A 27,683-nucleotide genomic window follows, 5' to 3' on the forward strand; every position below is an offset into this window, starting at 1 on the left:
CTGAAGAGACCAAGACAAGACAATTTCATCTATGATCCCTCCATTAAGTGCAATACGAGCCACAACACCCTGACTAATGGTATCAACAAGAGAAGTCATGCAAGGACCAAATCCCATGGTAGACATCAGCTATCGCAAGAAGGACCAGCTAACATGAACAAATGTCTTTTTAAGATCAAGCTAAAGCATAACAACCTGCTAGCCTGAGGCTTTGGCATAATCAATCCCCAATTGAACATTCAAAATGTTATGAATTATATTCCGCCCCTTAATGAAACCATATTGACGCGGATGAACCAAGTGCAAGAATACTTTGTGCAATCTATTGGCAATGATAGAGAAGATTTTATGCAAAGAACCTAGAACAGAAATTGGTCTCCATTATTTCAAAGAGGTCGGAGAAGGAAACTTAGGCAATAACTGAATCATAGCAATCTTCCAGTCTGAAGGCATCCTACCTAAAGTCCAGACTTGCTGACACATGCGAGTTAATGGATCCTTAAGTTGCTCAACATGGGCTGAAAACAACTCATTAGGAAACCCATCCCAGCCAAGGTTTTTCCTTCATGGTAAATGGAACAGCACATCCTCCACTTTAGCCTCTGAGATATCAGCCTCCATCAAATCAACCCTTTCAGTCTTAACCTAATTACTAACCAGATCGCAAATGTATTGATGAGCAAAGTGAACAGCATTAGAAAGAATCTCATGTGGACCCAACAAAGATTTATAATAATCAACACACATTTGGATGATGGAAGCAGGATCGATCACCATAACACCTTGCTCATCCAACAAACGCGCAATATTTTCCTGAGCGTATTTCTGGCATAAACAAGCAAAAAACTAATGAGATTGACCATTATTATCATGCAAAGCTTCTACTCATGACAGCAATTTGTATTTAGCATATTCCTCCTCCTAAAGAGATTGAACTCTACATTTCAACCATTCAATGCATGTGAGCAAGTCATCAATGGTATCCCCTAACAGACACAGAGACAATGAGTGACCCAACAAAGTTTGCGAATGTTGCAATTCAGCTCGAAAAGAAGAAGCATGATGAATACCATACTGACAGGACAGCGCACGTGCATTATCCCTAAAAACAGCCCATGCTTCCATCCCTCTAGATAGGACCCTCAAGCTAAAAGAAGCAATCAATTGTTGGATGCATTCCAAAAACTGATTTTGCGGTAGAAAAGATTGGTTGAAACATAGAGGCAAACGAGTAAGCAAAGCCTTAAAGGCATGAATAGGCATGTGGATCAAATCCAAAACCAAAGGATAGTGATCTGACAAGACATGTTGTCGCTCCACCCACATATCAATCACTGCATGAAGAAAAGAATCACTCTGACAAATGTAGATCCTATCAAGTCTGGCCCATGTGTTTGGATGATAAAGAGAACGATAAGTACATCCAAACTGTGAAGAATGCATCCACGACCACATGTCCTATTTCAAAGACACAGCTGCCAGTGCATCCCAAGCCTACCCCTCAGGACCATCTAGGACCGAATGTGATGAAGTCGCCTGATTTGTAGATACACATGCATTAAAAACACCCATAACAAAACCTTGACAAGCCTTGGAAAGGTAGTGCAAGTCATCCCAAAGCTGACGGCGTTCTGGAGCAGTAGAAGGAGCATATATACCCACCAGCCACAAAACCTCCCCCTCATATACGATTTCCAGCATCATAAATTTATCACAACAATCCTAAGAAACCAAGGAAGGTTGCAAGGAAGATCTAGTGGCCAACATAACTCCAAATTTATGTGGAACCTGACCACTAAAAAACATTATATAATCCTTGTATACATAAGAAGATCCTGCCAAAGCATGTTGTTTGTGCTCCACAGCACAAAAAGCATCCCAATTACTAGCTAACACAATTTTCCACAACCGATACTGCTTACTACCCGAAGAATGCCTTTAACATTCCATAAAGCAAGTCTCATGGTAAACCACAATAGAGAAAACTACTGGATCACCACTTTCCCTTTCCTTTTAATATTTGTAACTTTCACAACCTGAAATCTCTCCATCTCACTACGCATCACATCTACAAGATCTGCCCTCTACAAACTAGCAATCAAAGCACAAGAAGGGAATTGTTGTTGCTAAGAACAAAAAACATTGCGAGAAGGCCAAGCCTCCCACATGCGTCAAAGCGCAAAGCAGAATTAGAAGCCCTTTTGTCATCCACATCAACTGCAGGCACACACAAAGATTGAGATTTCATATAAAACCCCTTACCTCTGCATTGAAAAGTCTGAGTAATTGGTTGAGAAGATGGATGAGCAAGAGTCGAATGAGATTCCTGTTTAGCATTACGTCTAACCACAGTGAACCAAGAATCATCCTGAGGAGGCAAATTCCGACCAACCGAATGCGATGCACGCTCAATACCAACTTGGGAGACATCCTTATTTCCATTATCATGTCCATGTAGGGCAAGAGGCACAGGAAAAACATCTTGCTGCTGTGCCATCTACTGAGGAGCATGCTCTTGCATATCCATGTCAAGATCCAAAGAATGCTACAATACCTCAGAGCTTCTATCACATTTGGAAATAAAATGGTCCAATTGGCCACATCTAAAACAGTGTCCAGCAAATGTGCCCCATTTAAGCTCAAAAACCAATGTTTGCAATCCAGGGACCTCAAAACTAATTTTGGTTGGCCAAGATTTCCCTATGTCCCAAAGCATACAAGCTCAGCTTCTATTGCGGGAAGCCAACCGGGACTCAACCAACACCTCACCAAGGTTTCTCAAAACCAAAGGAAGAAGCCGGCAAAGATCTGCAGGAAAATCAACCATCTCCACCCAGACTGGGCATGGTTGCCTAAGCACCTTCTAAAACTCAACCATAGGCCTCCGTGGAACCATATGTACCAGTTGACCATCCATGAACAAAGAAATACATTGCATAATGCAAGCACGCACATCCGAGGTACAAAAAAGAACTTCAAAAAACCCTCTCGGTCCATCATAAATCTTTTCAACGAGAGGGTCATGCACTTGGCCTGAAACATCAACTTGACACACATCAACACTGACAAGCATGAACTGCAACAAAGCACCGATGTTAGTAATCGAAGGAATCCTTCCCAATAAGAAAAAGATGGCTACTCTCTCATGGAAAGCAGCAATCTGCTATAAAACCAAGTCAGTTCCCATGACAAGAACCACATGATCCACTTCCGATAAAGAGCTCACTTTACCCTCATTGGCATGAACATAATCTGACATAAGATTGTTGGCAATGACAAGCATAAACTAAAGAGACCCATCAACCTGTGAGTAAGAAACATAAATATCTTGCTGAGGCAAATTCAAAGCACATAAAACCGGTTCATCAACCGACATCTTACGGCATTTTCCCATCTCATTCCCTTCCATCAACTACCCTAAATCCTCAGCCAAACAGTCACCATCCGACTCCTACAAATCTTTATCATCCCCATGTCCTATATGCTGATCGAGAAAGCCACATCAATGCGATTTGACTCTTGCATATTCACCATATCAAAACTCAACCTTTGAATGTTGAGCAGAAATCTGTGTGTGTGTGTGTGTGTGTGTGTGTGTTGCTAAATTCAATCTGTGTGTGCCTGTCTCTCTAACTGGTAAGGTCGCATATCAGCTTAACAATGCCCATCACCTTCTCTCTCTGCCTACAAGTCGCAGGGTTACAAGGCGACAGCGTATGCACAAGGAACCAAATCCCACAACAGCTTGAAGGTCAACACAGGAAGACCCAACTTTATCTCATAGTTATCGCAGTCGCACTCAACTTCTGTGCACGATGCAGGCACAAGGCAACAAGGGTGTGTCACAGCAGGCTGGCAAACAGGTGAGCGCAAGAAACGGAGTTCACAACCAATGCGCAGTTCAAACCAATGATGGCAGGGGCCAGTGCATTGATGACATCCTCTCTCTCTCATAGTTGTCGCAGTTGCACTCAACTCCTATGCACGATGCAAGCACAAGGCAACAAGGGTGTGTCACAGCAAGCTGGCAAACAGGTGAGCGTAGGAAAGGGAGCGCACAGACGGTGCACAGTTCAAACCAGTGGTGGCAAGTGCCAGCATAGTAGACTATGTTCTTGCCCCACCGACGCTGATATCTCACATCCAGGACCTTTCACTATCCCCACGCCTTCTCGGAGTTGCAGTGGATCATGCCTACCTATCATTCACCATCTGTTGTGCTAAGAAATGCACTTAGCCACTTAAACAACCCCAAAACATGCTTATTTTAGGCTTATTTTAGCCAAAACCCTAACACGGGGAGCGGATCGAGAAAGTTAAGTGGGAGAGAATCTAGAACCCTAATTTTCTATATATTGGCAACCAGCCCTCCACTCTTTTACAATCTCGTTTTTGCAAGTTTCAGGTGTTACCAGCTTGCTGCCCACACCCCGGTCACGGAGGACATCTCAACCCTTGCTGTCCATCACTGTTCCCTACAGCCTGGCGCCTGTTTCCAGCCCTCCACACGCTGATTGCTGCTGTTTCTGCCTGGCCACTAACTGCTGTTCATTTGCACTGCTATCGTACAGCCTGCCACGCCAGCAAACTGCTGTGTTTGCAGGCTCTAGCTGCCGCCCTGACAGTTTTCTCTCTCCTGTCTGCAGTCGCTGCAGTCTTTCTCTCTCCTGCACGCTGTCCTGCCTGCGTTTTCAGTCTCTCTCTCTCCTACAGGCTCCGTTATTAGTCTTTCTCTCTCCTGTAGGCTGTCCTGCTTGCGTTTTTAGTACTTCTCTCTCCTCACTGTTGTCTGCATCAGATCCAGCTTCTCACTGCTGTGTTTGCTGGTGTTCGACATCCGGAGGCTGCCTTGCTACGATTCGGGATCCATTCGGAGTACCACACTCTCCAGCTCATTACCCCTGCCCTGATCCTAGAGATACAAGAGTTCAAGGTTCAATATTCATTCACTACATAGTGTGTTTGTTGCATGAGCATCGTATTATTAGTAGTCATATCATTTCATTTATTCACTGTGTTCATTGTCTCTGAGTTACTCTAACCCTAACCCTAACTGTGCTCTTTTTATCAGTCTGTGCTTTGTCGTACGGTTTCTATTTATGTTTCTGTGTTAGGGTATTTTTCTTTACATGGTATCAGAGCCTGGTACTCTCTGAGAAACCTAGGCCTTTGATCTGAAAGCTCTTCGCAAGAAGCAAGAATGCTTTCACATATTTTTATGCTTGGGTGATGCTGGTTCATAACCAGACTAGTCGTCGTGTCGGGTGCATGAGGAGTGATAGCGGTGGTGAGTTTATCTCCTACGAGTTTTTCAAGTTTCTACAGAAGCATGGCATTTCTCGCCAGCTCACCTCTACCAACTCCCCCTCTCAGAATGGAGTCGTAGAGCGTAGAAACTGCACAGTCATGGAAATGGCACGCTCTATGCTGTTCGCAGCAGCAGAGCTTCTTGAGCGCCTTTGGGTCGAGGCTGTTAACACTTCGGTATACATCCTCAACCGGTGCCCAACTGCGGCTCTTCCTCAGAAGACCCCGTATGAGGCATTTTTTGGCTCTCGGCCTGTTATTTCCCATTTCAGAGTCTTTGGGTGTCGTGCGTACACACACACGCCTGATGACAAGATAGGTAAGCGTACTCCACGAGCTCATCTCCTTATTTTTATGGGATATTCCTCTGAAGCGAAAGCCTATCGTTTATTCAATCCTCGAACAAACAAGGTGATCGTTAGGCGGGATGTTGTTTTTGACGAGAGGGATACCCTAGAACAGCCCTTCGATGCACACACCTATCGTTCTATTATAGGTCAATGCTACATTCCACTTTGTCAGAGACACTACTATATCCCCAATAAGATGCAAAAGTTGGGAGTCCAATATGTTGCACAAGGTATCAAGTTTGCAAACCACAAACGAGTTGATTTTCTTTGCAACCCTTGTCAAATTAGGATGCAGAGCCACTCCTACAAAAAGGCTTGCATTGTCACACCAATAGAAAGATTGTTGAATCAGACTTTGAGATCAACACTTGCAAAAAGGTAGAACTATGACGGACACATATCCAGCAACTTTATCAAACAACTCCTTTTGCACTGTCGACTGCATCATGTCCTTGAGTTTCAAATGAAAAACTCTAGCAGTTAAATCTGGTCGATCATGTGCAGTTTTCCCAGGCAACAAAGCATCTGTAATTTCAAACCACTTAGGATTGCATGTCATGGTGATAAACAAATCAAGTTTCCCTTTGCTACGCACAATTGCCATAGCATCTTGATATAATTGGTACATGAATCTTGGTCCACCTGTAAAGCTAGATGGCAATACTATTCTCCTGCCCACACCAATCCCAGCGATATTAGTATCAACTGCATCTGAACCATTGACCATATCAGCCAATCCCCTATACATTTCAACTCGCAATGTTGCTTGATTACGACAACACCAAGCCAATCTACATTGTTCAATGGTACAATAAGCATCAACAATGTACTGTTGTAGCAAGCGACCACCATGCAAAAGACATGCATTAGTATCATCTCGAATCTGAAGTTGAAAAGCGTAATATTGCATTTGAGTGACACAATCTTTATTTGCAAGATTATTGGCATTAATATGAGCATCCATAAATGCATATGGAATTTTAGTATGCCATCCATCCTCTCCATTTGGAAAAAGAAGAACATATAACAGTGGCATATATGCCTTGTGTAAGTTAGAAATATAAATCAAATGGCCTTGTCGTGTGCGAACTTGAATGCTACGATGATCAAGTGTATCATCATCACCTTGTCCAGGCATGATCGCAGCAACCTCACTTGTAGTGGAAACTGAATATTGTCTAGAGGTGGATCGATTTTGAAAAAAGTTTTTAGTCTCTCTTCTGCAGGCTCCGTTTTTAGTCTTTCTCTCTCCTCACTGCTGTCTACATCACATCCAACTTCTCACTGCTGCGTTTGCTGGTGTTCAACATCCAGAGGCTGCCTTGCTGCAATTCGGGATCCGTTCGGAGTACGACACACTCTCCAGCTCATTACCCCTGCCCTGATCCTAGAGATACAGGAGTTCAAGGTTCAGTATCCATTCACTGCATAGTGTGTTTGCTGCATGAGCATCATATTATTAGTAGTCGTATCATTTCATTTATTCATTGTGTTCATTGTCTCTGAGTTACTCTAACCCTAACCCTAACGGTGTTCTTTTTATCAGTCTGTGCTTTGTCGTACGGTTTCTATTTATGTTTCTGTGTTAGGGTATTTTTTTTACACCATCGACCTCCAATTCACTGACACGCAAACCCATCATGCAGCTCACCGCCACCCGAGATACCTCTTTTCTAGAGAGAGAGAGGATACCTATGAGGCGGAGATCCTTAGACTATTACATGATGCAGACCCCGACGTTCCATTACAAGAGCTGACTCAACAATTCAGTGAGGCCCTACACATCGCTGCAAGTGTAGCCTTCCCACACTCACGACCCACACAGAGAGCCTCCACCGGGGGGACACCTCGGAACAGCTGGTATGATGATGAATGCCATGAGACCAAAGCACGGCTACACAGAGAGAGAGCACTGGGGTCCACTACCCACAGACAGGCATAGATACTCTTTAGACGTCTCACACGATGGAAGAAGAGAACATTCTTGGCCCAGCTAGAGCAAGACCTATATCAATTATTCTTGAGTCAGGACTCTAGAGAGGCTTGGAGGCTTTTGAGGGAGCATTGCCCGACCACACCTATTACATCCACCGTTGTATGAAAGAGTATGCAGCTAGTCTCTATACTGTGGAGGGTCAGTCACCTCTTCCTGACCCACTTGAGCCTTGTCCAGAGACCACCACTTTCTTTACAAAAAGTAGGGTCCGAGAGGCCATTGACAGACTTAGCAGAGGAAAGGCACAAGATCATGATGGACTAGTAGCTGAGCACTTGATCCATGCTAGAGATTCGGTGGCAGGATTCCTAGCTTACATGTTTAACAGATCCATGTGTGAAGGCCTACCAAAAAGCTGGAGCACAAACACTATTGTGCCTATCCTCAAGTCAGGGGACCCTACTCTACCCAATAACTATCGGACTATCATGGTTGGGCATACATTGGCTAAGTTATATGCTTCCATCCTTGAGCATAAGTTAAGCAGGTGGGCAGAGAGGTGGGGTCTTAGAGCACAGGGACAGGCTGGCTTTAGGAGAGGCTTCTCCACATTGGATCACATCCTCACACTCAAAGCAATCATTGAGAAGGGAAGGGCCCATGGCCAACGGACCTATTGCTGCTTTGTGGACTTCCGCAAAGCCTTTGACATAGTCTCGAGAGACAAGCCAAAACATAGATTGCGTGCCATGGCAGTACCGAAAGAGCTCAGTTGGGGTATTTTGGCACTGTATGAGAGAGTTGTGGGCACAGTCCAGACACCTAAGGGCCTTTCGGCAAATATTTACTCCACCATTGTGGTGAAGCAGGGATGCCCCCTCTCTCCGACATTATTTGGCCTGTACATTAATGGGATTGCTGACTACATTTCACATGAAGGAGATAGAGCAGCTCTACTAGCTAGCACTTGGATACCTCTCCTATTGTATGCAGCATAGTTACCAGGAACGGGGAACGGGAACGGAAACGGGACCCCCCGGAACGGGGGGAACGCCTAAAGTTAGGGAACGGGAACGGAGGGAACGGCATATATATATAAATATATATACACAGAGAGAGAGAGAGAGAGAGAGAGAGAGAGAGAGCTCATAGATTAAGTTAGTTGGAAGATTGCAAATTTGTTTATCTAGTAGTATGGTGGAAGTGAGAAGGGTGGCATGATATGCTAGGTACAATATGGAACAACTAGATTATGGGTAGTAGTATGGTAGGCATTGAAAAGGTCATGTTCGACGTGCCAATTTAGTAACCTAATGGATCACGCCCACTCACTCACTGAGGCGGGCAGGAGAGGCAGGAACCGGTAGGGCCTAGGCGAGGCAGGCGGGAGCAGGCGGGCGAGGGAGACGGAGCAGGCGACAGAGGTGGGAGCTGGCGGGAGCATGCGGGTTCCAGGGAACGGCCGTTCCAAACAGGGAACGGCTGTTGGAACGGCCCGGAACAGTGCGGAACAGGCAAGAACGGGGCTGGGAACGGGCAAGAACGTTCCATGGGCGTTTTGCTGGTAGACACAGGTGGGAACGCGTTAATCCGTTCCTAAGGCCCGGAACGGGCGTTCCCTGTTTCTATGGTATGCAGATGACATTGTATTGATAGCTGACTCTCCAGAGGGTCTACAAAGACACTTGGATGCATTACACTCCTATACTTTCAATAGTGTGCTTTCAATGAACCTTGGTAAAACCAAGGTGATGGTATTTAATACACCACCACAGTGGGTCAAGAGATCAGCACCTAAATTCACATATGGATCTAAGAAGCTGGAGTATGTGGATTCTTATACATACCTGGGAGTCTTATTCACAGGGCCCACCTTTTCTATGCGAGAGGCAACAGACACTAGACTGACTCGCAAATACACAGTACTAGGTGGTTTGGAGAGAATATGCTCATAGGTGCATTTCCAAGAACCCTGCACCAAGCTATGGCTCTTCAATACACTGGTCACATCCACACTACTTTATGGAGTACAGATATGGGGACCCGGTCTTGACCACCGTAGCAAATCAAGTCGCACTTATGACAGATGGAGGTCGATGGAGAAACCCCTAGTGTCCATGATATCCAAGATGATCAGATGTGAGGCCTCAGTGCCACATGAGATCATCAGAGCCGAGCTAGCAGCTACACCGATTGTGGTAGAAGCCCTCACCCGATCGGTCATATACATACATAGCCTATGGGACTTACCCACACATAGGTATGCACGGTTGGCCCTTGAGTCCTCCAGGTAGCTTGCTAGAGAGGGTGATACTTCATGTTGGTATGCGCAGATGTCGGTCTGGTTTGAGTTGCATGGCTTTAGCATGGACAAGTTACCCCCCTTCCAGTACTCCCTTGATGCACCATCTCTTGATCTGAGCTAGTTAGAGATTCGCAAGATCATCACAATGGATCTTACCTAGTTGGATATCAGGCGGACATGGTTGATGCCGGGGCAGGAGCTAGGGACAAAGATGGCTTTCTACCGCGAACATTTCCTTCATACTACAGATGATGGATTTATTGCTCGCACGAGATACATGGGCACCCACCTTTCCCATGGGATAGAATGTACTATTGGCCACTTGCGCACCTCCTCACATCAGCTAGAGATTGAGATTGGCAGATATAGATCCATCCCATCAGAGGAGCACATATGCTAGATATGTCAATTAGAGCCAAAGACAGAGGAGTTATATATCTGCCACTGCCCAGTGTATTATGAGGTCCGTGGTCGTTTCCACTGTCTTTTTAGAGACGGATTTGGACCACTATCGCCATGTGCCTCAGGAGTACAGCTGCTCCAAGACACCAAGACCCTCCACAGAGGCAGCTCACAGACTTCTTTGCAAAGGAGACTCAGAAGACTTCAATACAGTTACAACCACAGTCCACACGAGAGCCTCTCTCACCACCACAGTCCACACACAAACAAGGAGTACTGATTGATCAAGTTGTTTAGCTTAGCCAATCCAAATATCCTAGGCCTCGACACAGACACCGGCGACACCTCCATAGGCGGATACAGGGGATTATTGCTCGGGCTAGAGCTAGGCCCTCCATAACCACATGAGATTGTACCATTTGGAGCTCATTGTTACTAGATAGAGATCTATGTTTTACAAATAGCCATAGTTAGTTTCCTTTCTTATTTTGCTTTGTGCTACATATTTTGCCCAGACAGTTGTACCATCATACATATGATTGTAACTCATGGTCTCATAGGTCATTTTGGCCTTTTGTAGACGTTAATATATCATTTCATCTCTCTCTCTCTCTCTCTCTCTCTCTCTCTCTCTCTCTCTCTCTCTCTCTCTCTACTGGAAATACGACGCCACAGAGACCATCTCCTACGAACCACGGAGCAAAGACAAGGAGCCACCAACCAACGCACACTCAACGACTTCTACCAAATACCAGCTACCCTCCCCACCACCGAGGCCCCACCAGCCCAACCAGCCTCCCGGCCCTCGGGGACCACCTTAGAAATAGCCACAGCGAGAGGTAAAGCCCGGCGACCACGCCCCGCCGGCCCCCGTCCCCGCAGAAGACACTGGTCGAAGATACAAGGGATACTACGCCGCCATCGGAGGGCCCTGCCCCGCCGCTTTAGCCTCTCCATGCTAGACCAACCCATGCAGGACATCTTAGGATGAACACCCCAAGAGCAGTTCCACACCGCACTGGGAGTACCTCTAGATTGTATCTAGTCCAGATATCATTTTGTACCTACTCAATTTAGTTCAACATAGCATAAATGTTAGCTTCACTGGGACTTTTGAAATCTCCCAGACATTTATATGCAACATTTTGGCCTCATAGGCCAACTTGGCCTGTTGTAGACGTTAATATAACTCTCTCTCTCTCTCTCTCTCTCTCTCTCTCTCTCTCTCTCTCTCTCTCTCTCTCTCTCTCTCTCTCTCTCTCTCTCTCTCTCTCTCTCTCTCTCTGTGGCGGGCGTGACACTGTCGGGCGTGACGCTGACGAGACGGGCGTGACATGGGCGTTCATTTATCTCCAAACAAAAAGGGGTTTTCCATGGGTTTACCTTGGTATCGTGTTCACACTGTTGTACTAAATGTGGGCACAACGGACGGATGCTGATGCGACAAGCGTGACGAACCGGATGCAGACGAGACAGACGTGTCACTAGTATACATGTCTGGCAGAGCAATGTACTGTGACGAATGTACTGTGGCAGCAGTTGACGAATGAGTACTGTGGCAGCAGTGACGAAAGTACTGTGGCAGCAGTGACGAATGAGTACTAAGTGAACAGCGACGGGATGTGCCTGCAGTAAACAGTGGTGGGCCTTGTGAACAATATCTACAGAGATGCACAGTGACTAATGGGACAGTTTTGGGTCGTGACTGTGACTGTATAAGAAATCTGTTGACTCTCTCAGACTGACTTGAATGCAGACCTGTGTGAATGTACCGAAATTGCAGATGTACTCAGACTAATGTGAACCTTGCCGTGTTGTGTAGACTGGAGACCTGCGTGATTTCAGACTGACGCACATTAACATTTCATGCTACAGTGACAGTTTAGGTGAGATTGATAGTTCTATGCTACATTGACAGTTCATGCTACAGTCATATCTTATGATACAGTCACATTGACAGTTTATGATATACTGACAGTTCATGCTATAGTGATAGTTTATGTTACTGGTTTACTACTCTAGTCAGACTGTAAACAGTTATATGCTATAGCACATACTATAATCATGATGGAAGAAACTGACAATGAAGGAATCACAAAACCAACCATGGAGACAATGTTTCATACACCGCCAAAGAACACGAGATACAAAACCTATGGGCGTAAAACCCGAGATTGAAATGTCTCTCCAGGGTCAAGTAGATATGGGAAGACATCCCGCAAAATTAATGAAACACTCTATGAGGAGATGTTGACCATACTCCGTGCTGAAATGCGTATCATGAGGAAGGAAATGGAAAAGGATATACAAGAGCAGGTTCGAGCTGAAATGATGGAAGAACTAAAAAAGGAGATGCAACAAACATTGCATGCGCACATGGTAGAGAAAGACTCAATGATCTCTAATCTACAAGAAGAACTAGAGGAATGCAAAAAGAAACTGGACGCACAAAAGGAACCACAAATCACACAGGAACTACAAAAAGAAATGGATGTTTTAAAAAAGAATATGCACACCTATGCAAGTGTGGTGGAAGGCACCCAAAAGAAAATGGAGAATGTTGAGAATGCTGTCAAAGAAAATGCAGAATGGATAGATGTGGCAAAAAAGAACAAAGGAATGCATGGCAACAAAGTGGAAGTTATAAGGCCACCTTGGAAGAAGAGGCAAAAAGACGGGCACGCGCACTCCACGTAAGAGTGGTTGGACTAGATGAGAAAAGCTCCCCAATTGAAGATGCTACAGCTCTTGCCACCAAAATTGGGGCTACAGATGTACCCATCATTGGGGCTTGGCAAGTCGAGAAAGCTGACACAAAAACAAAAGTCCTCATCTTGAAGTTTGGAGACTTGGAAAAGAAGAGAGCCTTCCTCTCCAAGAGGATCGCTCTCAAAGGAGAAAAGATCTACCTAGACGAAGACCTCACCCCAGCCCAGATAGCCCACAGGAGGGAAAATATGCCACGTGTTCTAGAGGCACGGAAAGCAGGTAAATGGACTGTCTATAGAGACGGAAGAGTCATCATCACAGAGAAAAGGACAGCATGACGGTGTGCGGCCTATGAGACCCTGAAGTTCACACTGTGAAATTGCAATGGCTCCCTTAAGACAGATGCAGGTTATTTTGAGGATACTTTCAAAGGGATAGACATTGCTATGTATAATGAGACACATCAATGTAAAGATAGCCGTCTACCTGATGTATATGGATATAGATGGGAAAGTGTATATCGCCCTCAGCCTAGGCGGCCTGGAGGGACGAGGGGATCAGGAGGTGTGGCAATTCTATTTAGAGAAGAGCTCCAAGATACAGTCCAAGTGGTACATAGAGATGTAGAGGCAAGATATATATGGATCAGGTTACGTACAAGCAGAACTCGAGACATGTATATTGCCATATGCTATTTTCCCCCTGCATACTCTAAGTTTGCCCCTAAAGAGGCATCCCCGTATACACCACTATATGAGGACATAATGAGATACATGAGAATTGGGGATGTTCTACTAGCAGGAGACTTTAATGCACGCACAGGAAGCAACCAATCTACTTTCTTTGACACTAGTGATGAGATGTTCAGAGATATTGCATTAGATGAAGTGGGATTAGTTAGATCAGCCCAAGATAGAGAGATAACAGAATACAGAACACACCTACTGGCATTGGGAAGTGCACATGGTTTGTCCATCCTTAATGGGCTGCCACAGTGGCCAAGATCTAATGGTTTCACATGTTGGAATAACAAGAAAGGATCAAGCACAGTGGACTATTTGATTGGATCACCCAACTTGCTACTTGACATAAAAAGCTTTGAAATCTCAGACAGACCAATTGGATTAGCAGCACACCATGCTATTCTAGCTTTCACAATGCAATATGGTTGGGCATATACACGAAGCACAGCCACACATACCAAAATTACCACGCTATGATTTTGTGGAAGCGACCTCACACATATACAGCACTACTGTGCGAGATGCATTGAGGGAGCTAGACACACAGGACTCTCTGGATGAGTTTACAGGACAGTTGGCCGAGATAATACACACTTCAGCGGCCTACACTTTCCCACACACTACACCGTCAGATAAACCTCCACGAGGTAATGCCCCACAGAATGGCTGGTATGATGATGAGTGCAGAGAGACACGAGCACGTTGTTGAGATATCGAGCTCCACTCGTAATATGCCAGGGTGACCGTTGTGCATTTATGTCACCGACGTATCAGTTGCAGATGCGGTTGGTACACCGCCCATAAATAATAGCTACATGATAGCTATCCTTATCTACTCTAGTTCGTGGCTCAGTTAGTATGCCACCTTAGTTAGTTGAGTTTGGTTTGAGACCCATATATAGGGTTCTTCTATTTCTTTGTACTTGAGTTCTTTTGGCTTACACAACTAATAAGAGGAAAACTGTTTTCAGCCTCCACCCTTGTGTGTATTCCCCCATTGTGCAAGCAAGAAAGCTACAAGTGAGACTCCTTCCTTCTCTCCCTCAATCTTGACATGGTATCAGAGCCTTGTTCGTGGTAAGGAGCTCAAGAAAGCAAGCCAAGCTCGCGGTGTTCTGGTAAGAGGAGCAGTGTTGCTTTCATTTTCTGTTTTGGGAGCAAGTCTCTGCAGGCAGCACAGCCGAAGAGTACAGGAGTGCATTGTCTCAGGTTGAGACACCCTTCGCGGTGAAGCAAGAGGGCAGTATATGCTGCGGGAAAGGGCTTTAGCCCTTGGCGACCTTGTTTTTTTTATTTGAGGCCATTTCGGGGCCTATTTTGGAGGCGGAAGTTTTCTGCACGCACTCAGGAAAAGGCCCAGTTTTATGCTGTGCAGCCACTGTTCTACAGGTCGGTGAAAAGTTACTGTAGAAATTGCATCGTATGCTTGTGCGCAAAGACATTGGGAGTTACAGAATCATCCTTGTTGCCTGTTGATGCAAAATCGTCACTAGGAAGTGACTGTGTGGTCAAATACCACTTTCGTCAGTTTTGCAGATTTGCCCTTGTGAGGCTGAAGCTGTGTTCTTTGCAGTGACAGAATTTTTTGCAGTGTTCTGTAATGGCATCTGATTCTCTTTCACAGATTGTCACTGAAAAGCTTGACAAGAACAACTTCCAAGCATGGAAGTTTAGAATGACGAATTTCCTTATGGGAAAAGGATATTGGGAATTTGTTGCAGGAAATGAAGAAGAACCAGTTCTTCCTGATGTTCCCAATCAACAGCAAATGCAGGCATTTAAAGCATGGCATGAGAGAGCCAGGAAAGTTATGTACTGGCTGTCTATCAGCATTTCAGACTCTATGATTGTGCATATTCAGGATGCAAGTACGCCAAAGGAGGCATGGGATACTTTGTCAAAAATGTATAGCACAAATACGCAAGCCAGGAAAATGCAGCTCAAGCAAGAGTTGCATAATGTGCAAAGAGAAAATATGAGCATCAATGACTACCACATGAAGGTGAAGAAGATTGCAGATGCACTTGCTTCCATTGGGTTGCCAGTGGAAGATGATGATTTAGTTTCTGTGACCTTGAATGGTCTAGGAAAGGATTATGCACAGTTCCGAACATCCATTTCCGTCCGTGAAAGATTTCCTGATTTTGAGGAGTTGATTGCTCTTCTAATTTCTAAGGAGCAGAGAAATTGTGGTGCATCTTCTTCAGGAGGAACTTCAAAAGAAGTTGTCTTCTACTCAAATGCTGGAAGAGGTAGAGGCAGAGGTAGAGGAGGCCGATTTGGAGGCCGTGGTAGAAATCAGAATATGCAGCAAACTCAAGAAAACCAGTCCTATGGAGGAGGACGTGGTAACTCTAGAGGCAGGGGGAGCCAAAGAGGTCGTGGTGGATGGCAAAGAGGCCAAAATGCAAACAGTAATGTTGAATGCTACTACTGTGGTAAAATGGGTCATATGGCTAAAGACTGCTATAAAAAGCAGAATGACATAATGAATGGAAAACTGCAACAAGGGAATTATGCATCTTCTAGTAGACAGGGAGATGACAGAAATGAGCATTTGTTTATGGTGCAGCACATGAACAATTCTGTGACAAGTGCAGAAAAAAGCAACGATGTATGGTATGTTGACTCAGGTGCATCAAACCACATGACAGGTCATGCAGAATGGATGGAGGATGCAAGGAAAATGGAAAAACCAGGATTTGTGGAGACTGGTGATGATACTGCACATCCGATTGTGCAGATTGGAAAAATTCCTTTGTCTATGCAGGATGGGAAAAAGAAATACCTGTCCGATGTATTTCATGTCCCGAATATCACCAAGAATCTGGTTTCTGTTGGTCAAATGGTTGAACAGGGCTTGCAGGTCAGATTTAATCCTCATGGATGCTTTGTTGAGGATATGAAAAATAAAGGTCGCTTGATAGCAAAAGGAAAGAAGAAGGGCAGAATGTTTACATTAGATGCAGACATGTCTGAATTGAGTGCAGCAATGTTTGCACATGGGACCGGTGTAGTTGCAGATATTGATATCTGGCATAAACGCATTGGTCATGTTAATGTACAGCGACTTAAATCAATGCAGACCCAAAATATTGTTGCAGGATTGCCTAAATTCAAGGTTGCAAAAATGCATAAGGTATGTGAAGCCTGTCAATTTGGAAAACAAGCAAGGAAACCATTTCCTAGACATGTTCAAGAGAGTGAGAAGCCATTGGAATTAATCCACTCTGATGTGTGGACTACTAAAGCTGCATCTCTTGGAGGCTGTCATTATTTTGTCACTTTTATTGATGACTATAGCAGAAAAGTTTGGGTGTATTTTATGAAAAAGAAAAGTGAAGTTTTTGGGTATTTCAAAACTCTTAAAGCTATGGTTGAAAAAGAAACAGGCCTGCAAATAAAATGCCTAAGGTCAGATGGAGGGGGAGAGTACCTCTCAAATGAGTTTGCACGGTTCCTGCAGGAGCATGGCATAAAGCAGCAATATTCATGCAGTCATACCCCACAACAAAATGGAATTGCAGAAAGAAAAAACAGGCATATTGGAGAGGTATCTCGTGCCATGCTCAACGAAAAAGACTTGCCAGATTTGTACTGGGCTGAAGCAATTGCTACAGCAGTCTATATAATGAACAGAACTCCCACTGCAGCAATACATGGGATGACTCCAAAGGAGAGGTATACTGGTAGAAAACCAGATATTTCTCATTTGAAAATTTTTTGTTGCATTGCCTATGTACATGTGCCAGATGAGTTGAGATCCAAGTTGGATCCAAAAGCTGAGAAGTGCATCTTTATTGGTTACTCTCTGCAGTAAAAAGGGTATAGATGCTATAACCCTTCTACTCGTAAGTTTACAGTGAGCAGAGATGTTGTTTTTTATGAGATGAGTAGCTGGTATAAACCAGTAAATGTGATTGATGATGTAGATGCACAAAATGGTAATGCTGCACAGAATTCACAACAGCAGTCACAAAATATTAGTGGACCTGGAGCGTCCTCTAGCAGTGGTTCACATTCTTCGCCATGGACAGGCAGATTGAGATCAGGAGAATCTTCTCAAAGCAATGCAGATAGTGGTATGCAGGTATCACGAAAAGGAAAAGAGAAGGTTGATCAGCCCATGTTTGATGTGATGCAGGTCACTCTTATGTGGATGGTGAATCCAGTGGCTCAGAACAGAGCATTGATGATGAGTTGGGTATTCCTTCTATTGTTACACCTGGAGTAAGGAAGACCAGGGATGTTTTGAGAGCACCTGGGAGTGAACCTACTTTGCGCAGGTCTACGAGAGCTAGGTATCCTGTGGATAGGCTGAAATATAATGGATTTACAGCCATTCACTATGCATATATGGTCAAAGTGATACAGGAACCAGAACCCACTTCTTTTGAGCAAGCCATGGGAAAAGAAAAATGGGAGAAAGCCATGGATGAAGAAATGGATGCCTTGGAAGCAAATGCTACATGGGAATTGGTACCTTTGCCTAAAGGTAAGAATGCAATTGGCTGTAAGTGGGTTTATAAGGTGAAGCACAATGCAGATGGTTCTGTGAACAGATACAAGGCAAGATTAGTAGTCAAGGGGTATGCACAAACATATGGCATTGACTATGAAGAAACATTCAGTCCGGTTGCAAGGATGGCAACCGTAAGAGCAGTCATTGCTATGGCTGCATCAAAGGGATGGTCTTTACATCAGATGGATGTAAAGAATGCCTTCTTGCATGGTGATTTGCAAGAAGAGGTCTATATGGAGCAGCCACCAGGTTATGTGCATGCTGTTCATCCTGAGTTTGTTTGCAGGTTGAAGAAAGCCTTGTATAGCTTGAAGCAAGCACCTAGAGCATGGTCTGACAAGATAGGACAGTATCTTGTCACTATTGGCTTTCAGATTTCCAAGGCAGATTTCTCACTTTATGTGAAAAAAACAGAGAAAGGTATTATGCTACTTTTCATTTATGTTGATGATTTGATTATGACAGGTGATAGTGATGAAGATATCCTTCATGTGAAAATGCTATTGAAGCAGAAGTTTGAGATGAAGGATTTGGGAGAGCTACGTTATTTCTTGGGCATTGAGGTGATTAGATCACCAAGTGGGATACAGCTCTTGCAGAGGCAGTATGGATTGGACATGCTGTCCAAATATGGGATGACAGGCTGTAAGCCTATTTCAGTTCCTTTGGAGCAGAATGTGAAGCTAAGCGCAGATGCAAGTGAGCTTCTGGAAGACCCTACTACGTACAGACGCATAGTAGGAAGTTTGATTTATATGACTATTACCAGGCCAGATTTGAGCTATGCTGTTGGATTGGTAAGTCAATTTATGCAGGCTCCAAGGAAACCGCATTTGGATGCGGCTAGACACATACTCAGGTATGTGAAGTCCACATTGCAGTATGGACTATTTTATGAGACTGGGGTTCAGATACAGTTGCATGGATACACTGATGCTGATTGGGCTGGTAGCATTTCTGATAGACGATCTACCAGTGGATATGTGTTCTCTTTTGGGAGTGCTGTAGTCACTTGGAGCAGCAAGAAACAGCCTACAGTTGCCTTGTCCAGCACAGAGGCTGAGTACAGGGGTGCAGCAATGGCTGCATGTGAGGTAGCTTGGTTGCATAAGCTACTTTATGATATGCATCAGTCTACAGATGGGCCAGTTGTCATTTATTGTGACAACATGAGTAGTATACACTTGGCAAATAACCCAGTCTATCATGCTAGAACAAAGCACATTGAGGTGCATTATCACTATGTGCGGGAGAGGGTTTTACTAGGTCTTATTGATCTAGTTTATGTCAGCACAGAGCATCAGGTAGCTGACATATTCACGAAGGCATTGGGCGCAGAGAAGTTGCGCAAGTTCAGAGACCTGCTTGGTGTGCAGAAATTGGGATTGAGCTCGAGGGGGAGTGTTGAGATATCGAGCTCCACTCGTGATATGCCAGGGTGACCGTTGTGCATTTATGTCACCGACGTGTCAGTTGCAGATGCGGTTGGTACACCGCCCATGAATAATAGCTACATGATAGCTATCCTTATCTACTCTAGTTCGTGGCTCAATTAGTACGCCATCTTAGTTAGTTGAGTTTGGTTTGAGACCCATATATAGGGTTCTTCTATTTCTTTGTACTTGAGTTCTTTTGGCTTACACAACTAAGAAGAGGAAAACTGTTTTCAGCCTCCACCCTTGTGTGTATTCCCCCATTGTGCAAGCAAGAAAGCTACAAGTGAGACTCCTTCCTTCTCTCCCTCAATCTTGACACACGTTTTCAGCGAGAGATGGCACTTGGCATATGTACACATAAGCATGCTCAAACACTCTTCAGACGATTGGTACGCAAAAAGAAGCAGGAATACCTGAGCAGACTAGAAACAGAAATGTATTCCATGTTCTTGGGGCAGGACAGCAAGAGAGCATGGAAAAAGATGCATGAGAACCAGCCACCCCTACAGATTACTAGACCGGATGATCGGCACGGATATGCTTGCACACTCTATGATGTTTCTGGCCAAGAGCCTATGCCACTCCCCTCAACCTCAAGACCAACAAATTGCAGATTTTTCACAGAAAAAAAAGTGAGGAATGCCATATGGAAACTGAAAAATGGAAAAGCCCAAGATCATTATGGTATATTGGCTGAACACTTCGCGCATGCCTGTGATATTTTGGCACCAACGTTGGCTCACATCTTTAATAGGGCAGTTTGTGAGGGATTTCCAACCTGTTGATCAGACCATATTATTGTGCCGCTCTTTAAGAGTGGAGACCCCGCGCTACCTAGTAACTATCAAACTATCATGATTGGACACATGCTGGCCAAGATATATGGCTCTATCGTGGAACAAGCATTGAGTGAATGGGCCGAGATGCATGGCCTGAGATCAAAAGGCCAGGATATACAACTCTAGACTACATCTTTACATTGAGGGCAATCATCAAAGAAGGCAAGGCATTCAAGAAAAAGATCTACTGCTGTTTTGTGGACTTTCGCAAGGCCTTTGACACAGTGCCACGTGCTAGACTCATGAGAAGAATGCAAAATATTGATGTGCCTGTAGAGATACAGTGGAGTATCTATGCCTTGTATGAGACAGTGATGGGCAGAGTACGAACACTTGAGGGCCTCTCAGATACAGTCAATAGCACCATTGGGGTGAAACAAGGCTATCCACTTTCACCGACACTATTTGGGTTGTACATAGATGAAATTTCAGAATATGTGGACAGGACTAGTGGAGCCGGAGCCAGCCTAGCTGGAGTGCTGATACCATTACTGCTTTATGCCGACGATATTGTACTTATGTCTGACTCACCTAAGGGACTAAATTGGGTGACAAGAGCTAAGCACCAGTTTACTTTTGATGGAGAGCCAGTGGAGATGGTTAGGCAGTATGTCTATTTGGGGATCACATTGAAGGAACCACAGTTCTCTTGGAGAGAGACATCAGAGGCTCGTTTGGCAAAAGCATATGCAGCCTTAGGTGCATTGGAGAGGCAATGTGCTCACATACAATTTCATGAGCCGCGCACCAAATTGTGGCTTTTTGACACCCTGGTTACACCCACACTCCTATATGGGGCAGCTATTTGGGGTCCGAGTCTCTTTCACATGAGGAGACAGCCTTTGGGAGACCAGGATGGACCAGAGAAGGAATACTATGACGGGTGGGAGCATATGGAAAGACCACTGGTCATGATGATCTCACGTATGATACGAGCGAAGAGCTCGACCCCACATGAGATTATCAGAGCTGAGTTGGGAGTATCACCCATGGTGGCTGAGGCCTTGGTTCAGGCAGTGACTTTCATACATAGACTATGGGAGCTCCCCCAAGATAGATACCCACGGCTAGCCCTGGCCTCTTCTAGACAACTAGCAGCAGATGGTGACAGGCATTGTTGGTATGCTCAGATGAGTACATGGATGAGTCTACATGGGCTGCAGATTGACAGACTACCCCCCTTTGACTATAGCCTAGATTGCCCTACACTTGACCTAAGCCGATCAGCGCTAAACCATGTGATCAGAGCAAACATACTGAAGTTAGATACGGAGAAGACCTGGATCCGACCCCCCTCCCCCCATGGCACGAGGATGGCACACTACCAGACCCACTTCCTTCAAGTATCTGAGGATGGTTTCATCACCCGACCCAATTACATGGACACACAGCTGCCTCATGGACTACGCACAGTTATTGGTCAGATCCGCACCTCATCCCACCACCTGAGGATTGAGACAGGCAAATGGGAGGATATACAGACAGAAGAACGCATATGCCCACTATGCGACAGAGAGCCAGAGACAGAGGAACACTACATCCGCCAATGCACTGTATATTATGATATACGAGGTAGATACCACTGTCTGTTTCGAGAGGGTTTTGGACCCCTGAGACAGATCATACAGTTTGAGGATCAAAGATGCTTGGGATTATTCCTCTTGGAGCTCCAGAGACGCAGAGCAACAATTCTACGAAGTAGGAGGCCCCCCATAGCTCGGCTCACATAGACAGAGAGCAGTCACTAACTTTTTCACTGATACACGACAGAGTATGGCAGATACCACTATTACTGCCCCACAGCCTACAGGAGTACATCATCATTGGACCTCGTCTTCTGTAGGTGTCCCTTTGGATAGAGCAGTGGCACTTAGCCGGTCTAGGCGCCCACGTCCACCCAGACGAAGGCCTAGACATCCACACTACAGACAAATTAAAGCCATCATTGAGCGTCACAGGAGACAGATGCCGAGACACCTCAGCCATACAGAGATACACCTCCTTAGAGGACAGACATATCATTGATGGAGAGTTTTCCTTTTTCTACTCTCACTTTTAGATCATTGACATGTTTCCCTTTTATAGGACACTATTTCATTTTTTCAGTCTTATAGGCATGTTTTTCATCTTTTCTCGTTCCAGATGAGAAACACACCATCATTGTATGTATTGCTTTGGTCTCATAGGCCACATTGGCCTTTTAGAGATGTTAATATATACTCTCTCTCTCTCTCTCTCTCTCTCTCTCTCTCTCTCTCACACACACACGAGCCTCTCTCACTGCCACAATCCACACACAGACAAGTACTAATTGATTGAGCCATTCACCTTAGCCGATCCAGACGTCCTAGGCCTCGACACAGACACCGACGACACCTTCATAGGCGGATACAGGGGATTATTGCTTGGGCTAGAGCTAGGCTCTTCATACCCACGTGAGATTGTACCATTTGGAGCTCATTGTTACTAGATAGAGCTCTATGTTTTACACACAGCCATAGTTAGTTTCCTTTCTTATTTTGCTTTGTGCTACATATTTAGCCCAGACCGTTGTACCATCATACACATGATTGTAATTCATGGTCTCATAGGTCATTTTGGCCTTTTGTAGACGTTAATATATCTTTTTTCTCGTTCTAGATGAGAAACACACCATCATTGTATGTACTGCTTTGGTCTCATAGGCCACATTGGCCTTTTAGAGACGTTAATATACTCTCTCTCTCTCTCTCTCTCTCTCTCTCTCTCTCTCTCTCTCTCTCTCTCTCTCCAACAATAGCTATTAGGGATAGACATGTAGGTTCCGTCTTGCCACCGCTCAACCAGTGCCACCCATGAGTCAACTCAACCAACAAAGAAAGAGGAGCTTTTGTTTTGGAGGGAGAAGCTACTGTTTTGGAAGAGAAGCTATTGTTTTGCAGTAGGAGATACTATTGTTTTCAACCTGCACATAGTCCCACATGCGGTCTTGCACATGCAGCCCTACACAGAGAACCTCTCTCTCAACCCTATTCGTGATATTCTCAACCCTACACTCCATTTTCTGCAAATCTTTTTTTAAAACAAATTTAAAAACCTAATTTTTTGAATTTAGGGATTTTAGAAAATTTGTGCAATTTCTCATCCATCTTCCTTTTCTCATCCCCAATTCTAGAAGACATTTTTAATTTTGCACACTTGGTGCCACACATCCCAAGGAGTATTGAAGTTGTTGGTTACTACCAGCACGCATCCCAATGCGACACTTCATTGAATTTCAAGCTAAAAGTTTAAAATTTTTCAATTTCTTGAAATTTCTTTGGATAAATTTAGGGTTTTTGCTTGGCATACATCCCAAAGCAGTGAATGGGTGCTGTAACAACATCATCTTGCTGTTCGTGTCAGATTTGGTAGAGAAATTTGAAAATTTTGAAACAGTGCAGTAAATTTTGGGGATTTATACCATTCAGTTGCTGAAATTGGTATTTGGTATGCATTTTGGGGCAAGTCCAGCAGTACAGCACTGAATTGCTGTAAATTGCAGATTGGGAACTGATTTGTGCAACGTTGGCATGCTTTTCAAGGAATTTGACAGTTTTGACGGTTTTGTGCTTGCATTGCTATCCCATGTTGGGATTTTGGCACTCACGAGAGTACATTCGACACTTCAGCTTGGAAGCATTTGACTGCTGAATTTGTGCATTTATTTGCAGCAATGGCAAATCAAGAAACCAAAGATCACATCAACATTTTGGGACTCCTCACTCAAGAGGATAATTTGGATGGCACCAACTACTTGTGGAGTTTCATGGTGCGAAATCTACTTGTTGCAAAGGATCTATGGGATTATCTAACCCGTGATTTGCAGAGACCGGGAAGGCTTGCACCTCAAACACCTCAAGGTGGTGCTAGAGGACAACCAGCTACCCTTTGCTGCTGCCCCCGCTCTTCCTACAACAAATCAGAGGAGATTGGATTGGACGGATGCACATGCTTTGTCAGCCAAGAGAGCAATCATATCTCAAATATTGTCATGTAAGACCTCTAGAGTAGCTTGGGATGTCTTGGAAAGATTGTTTGCAGCTTGAATGAAGCCAGAATCTCTTGCAAAGAGAATTCGCTAATGCAAATATGGATGAGGATGACAGCATGATTGATCACTTTACACACTTACAAGACTTACGTAAGCAACTATTGAATAGTGATGAGGTTATTTTGGATGCAAAGATGGAGAATATCACTCTGATTTCACTTCCAAAATCTTACATTGGGTTCCACACCTCACTGAATTTGTCTTTTTTCTTTTTTACATTGGGTTCCACACCTCACTAAATTTGTGGAGTTGGAGGGCCTCTTGTTACAAAAGAAACTGACTTGGAAGAACATTGTGCGTTTGTGATATAGTCATGCTCTCTAAAGTATAAAGGCAAGGGTAAAGCAAAGCAACATGTGAAAAATCAGCCCAATGCTGATGTGGGACAACCATCTAACAAGGCCACCCAAGACACATAAAAGGCAAAGAAAAAAAGGGAATGCCACTACTGTAAGAAACCTAATCATTACACTGAAGAATGCAAGAAAAGATTGGCCAAAGAGAAGAAGAAAGACTTTGGTTTAGCTATTCACAAGTCATTTGCTACTCAATCTTCGGATGAGGATGCTACAACTAACTTTGTTGAAGAGGACTATGCATTTTTGGCATGCAATTATGATAGTTCTATGGCTCATTCTGCATTTAATGCTGCTGAAATGCAACATACTTCGTACTTTGACAATGGGGCATCCACGCACATCACTTCATGTAAATGCTTGTTCACATCTTTGCATTCAGCGCCTGCACAGAAGCATATTACATGTGCAAATAACAGCAATTAAGATGTTTGTGGCATTGGTTCAGTGCTGATTACTGCTGCAAATGGATTGAACTTAATGCTTCTAGATGTATTGTTTATGCTTGGTATCACTAAAAATCTCTTGTCCATTTTAACTTTCAATAAGCATGGATTTAATGTCATCTTTGAGGATAACAAGTATATTGTCAGAGAAAAAGAGCTTGATTACACTCTTTGCTTGTCAAGCACCTTGTATAAGGGCCTTTTCTTGTAAACTATCCAATTGACAGCTGGCCGACTGCATTATGACATGGCAGATCTGGGGCTGATCACAGCCGATTTGGGGCAAACCACAGATAGACAGGCTGCACACCCTTTGAAAGGGCATAGGAAATGGCTGCAAATAGTGTATGAACACTCTTGACACTAACTGGAAAAGAAGATGCACACAAAACTGAAGGAAAAACACAGTTAGAGCTCTAATATCCCTGTTAGACTCTAACTAGGGGTCACAACCAGCAGGTGACAAACTAATAGAAGAAAATGGCAAGCTAACAAGTCTACCCTCACACCTTCCTGCTGCTGTTCAGCCTTACTTGAGATCAAGATAATAGTAATTAAGGAAACAAACCCAAGCTTATACACCAAACCAGGTGCTATCAACTGATAATGCTCAACCAAACAAGAGGAAAGTGACACCATCACTACTCACAGACAAACATGAAACCCTCACTGCATTGAGCTATTCTATTTACGATAACAATAAATAATTCAGCCTATGTTCATCTAAAAAAAAAATTGGGGCTCAAAATGATCACTGCAACTAATCAATTTAAAATAAATGTCACGCTAGGATTCTTAAAGATCTCAACTTACATACTCAGAGAGGTGTGCTGGACAGAAATAAGAAACACAAGATGGAGGCTTCCCTTGCAATCTTGAGGATGATGGTGGAGGAAGCATGCGGCGATCATAAAGACGAGCAAAAGCATCACTGCACCACAAATAGCCATAAAGGATTGATCATCTTTAAGACAGTACTTGAGTGATAGGTGGAGATGAAAAAATTTGCAGCAGCTGAAGTACCTGCCACCAACTAAAAGCTGATGTGGCCTTGTACTGTTGATTGCACATGTTTTAAGGGCAAGGCACTGCCTTGGTGGATCAGCCAGTGATCTTTTTGAGCCAGAGCGAAGATCAAGCTGGGCCATAACAAAAATCATGTCAAGACCACAGTAAATATGAAAGGATATACAAAGACTAAACATTTTATTCCATACAGCTGTAGGCAGCTAACCATTGAGCACACAGAACTTACAAGTACATTCCGGCATTCACGGTCAGCCGCACCATTTGGAGGACAAACAACTCCTTCTCGCAAATCATGTTGCCTCAAAGTGCCATCTTCACTGGCACTCCAGATAACATGAGGATTTCCTTCTTCGACCTATAAATTGTAGCATTCGGAAATTAGTGACATGACAGTTTTTAACTAGAAAACTGAAATGATGCCTGCATACAAACCGCTAATTTCTTGACTCGTTTTGAATGACAGCGGAAATGAGGAGGTGAGCCTCTACCAGAGGACCTACTGAGCCTGTGGACTCGAACCTGTATAATTAAACCAAGTAATGCAGTAAATGGCATAAAGCTATAATGAATGCAAACAGATTACAATATTTTACTGTATCATTTGTAGCTTATATAAGAAGATTATATCATACCTCTGCATCTCCAGCACCGGAGACTACAACATCATCACAAGTTTCTGGAACAAATTTGACACAGAAGATGTTTGTAGAATGCCCAGAATCCACACTGTGCACTAATTTTCTACTTGTGTAGTCCCATAAGTTTACCTGCAACACTCGGTTTCCATGTAATCCATCAAAATAACTTACTAAAGTAGTTAATAGCTTTGTATAATCAAAATGAAAACTATACCCGTGTATCGTCTGACCCTGAAAGTAGCACAGATCCTTCTGAGTTCCAAGCTAATGCATTGACACAGCCCTGATGACCCTGCAAAGCGTAAAAAGATTGGATTCCAGACATAAGCAGACCTACCCAAGCAGTACATGAAATGTAGTCACACCATGCACAGAACAGACTTACAAATCTACTCTGCCATGAGCCCACAAACTGAGTCTTTGTCTATAAAAGCAGTGAGCTCTAGTGGATGGAAGTCAGCAAGGAGCAAACAGCTGCCACTTGTATTGAATAAACAGCTTGATAGTTAAAATTCAACTTACAATTACGGCTATAGGGTTCCACCCTAACAAACTTTTAAGCACATGAGAGCTTGTGGATCATTCACGAGATG

At 44.1% G+C, this 27,683-nt stretch overlaps 2 protein-coding genes across 4 annotated transcripts in view; one reads left to right on the forward strand and one right to left on the reverse strand.

Annotated features, from left to right (window-relative positions):
- Positions 1–27,683, reverse strand: part of ASG2 (transducin family protein / WD-40 repeat family protein) — a 96,038-nt gene that overhangs the window by 54,195 nt on the left and 14,160 nt on the right. For all 3 annotated transcript variants that reach the window (XR_015688605.1, XM_087666430.1, XM_087666429.1), the window contains exons 3-8: positions 27,305–27,382; positions 27,085–27,219; positions 26,885–26,971; positions 26,679–26,807; positions 26,447–26,562; positions 26,237–26,354 (exon numbers count right to left, since the gene is read on the reverse strand). Coding sequence is in view for 2 of the 3 variants with exons in the window: in XM_087666430.1 (XP_087522556.1) it covers positions 26,237–26,354; positions 26,447–26,562; positions 26,679–26,807; positions 26,885–26,971; positions 27,085–27,219; positions 27,305–27,382 (663 nt within the window). In the remaining variant the exon portion in view is untranslated. The remainder of the gene's footprint in view (positions 1–26,236; positions 26,355–26,446; positions 26,563–26,678; positions 26,808–26,884; positions 26,972–27,084; positions 27,220–27,304; positions 27,383–27,683) is intronic.
- LOC148014773 (uncharacterized) lies at positions 3,816–7,599 on the forward strand. The gene is made up of 3 exons (XM_087667410.1): positions 3,816–3,863; positions 4,046–4,214; positions 7,388–7,599. The coding sequence occupies exons 1-3, from the start codon at positions 3,816–3,818 to the stop codon at positions 7,597–7,599; spliced, it is 429 nt and encodes a 142-aa protein (XP_087523536.1).

Source organism: Lygodium microphyllum, chromosome 25 (genome assembly GCF_053477565.2).
Source record: "Lygodium microphyllum isolate KBCC chromosome 25, Lygodium_microphyllum_v1.1.10, whole genome shotgun sequence".
Classification (NCBI taxonomy): Eukaryota; Viridiplantae; Streptophyta; class Polypodiopsida; order Schizaeales; family Lygodiaceae; genus Lygodium; species Lygodium microphyllum.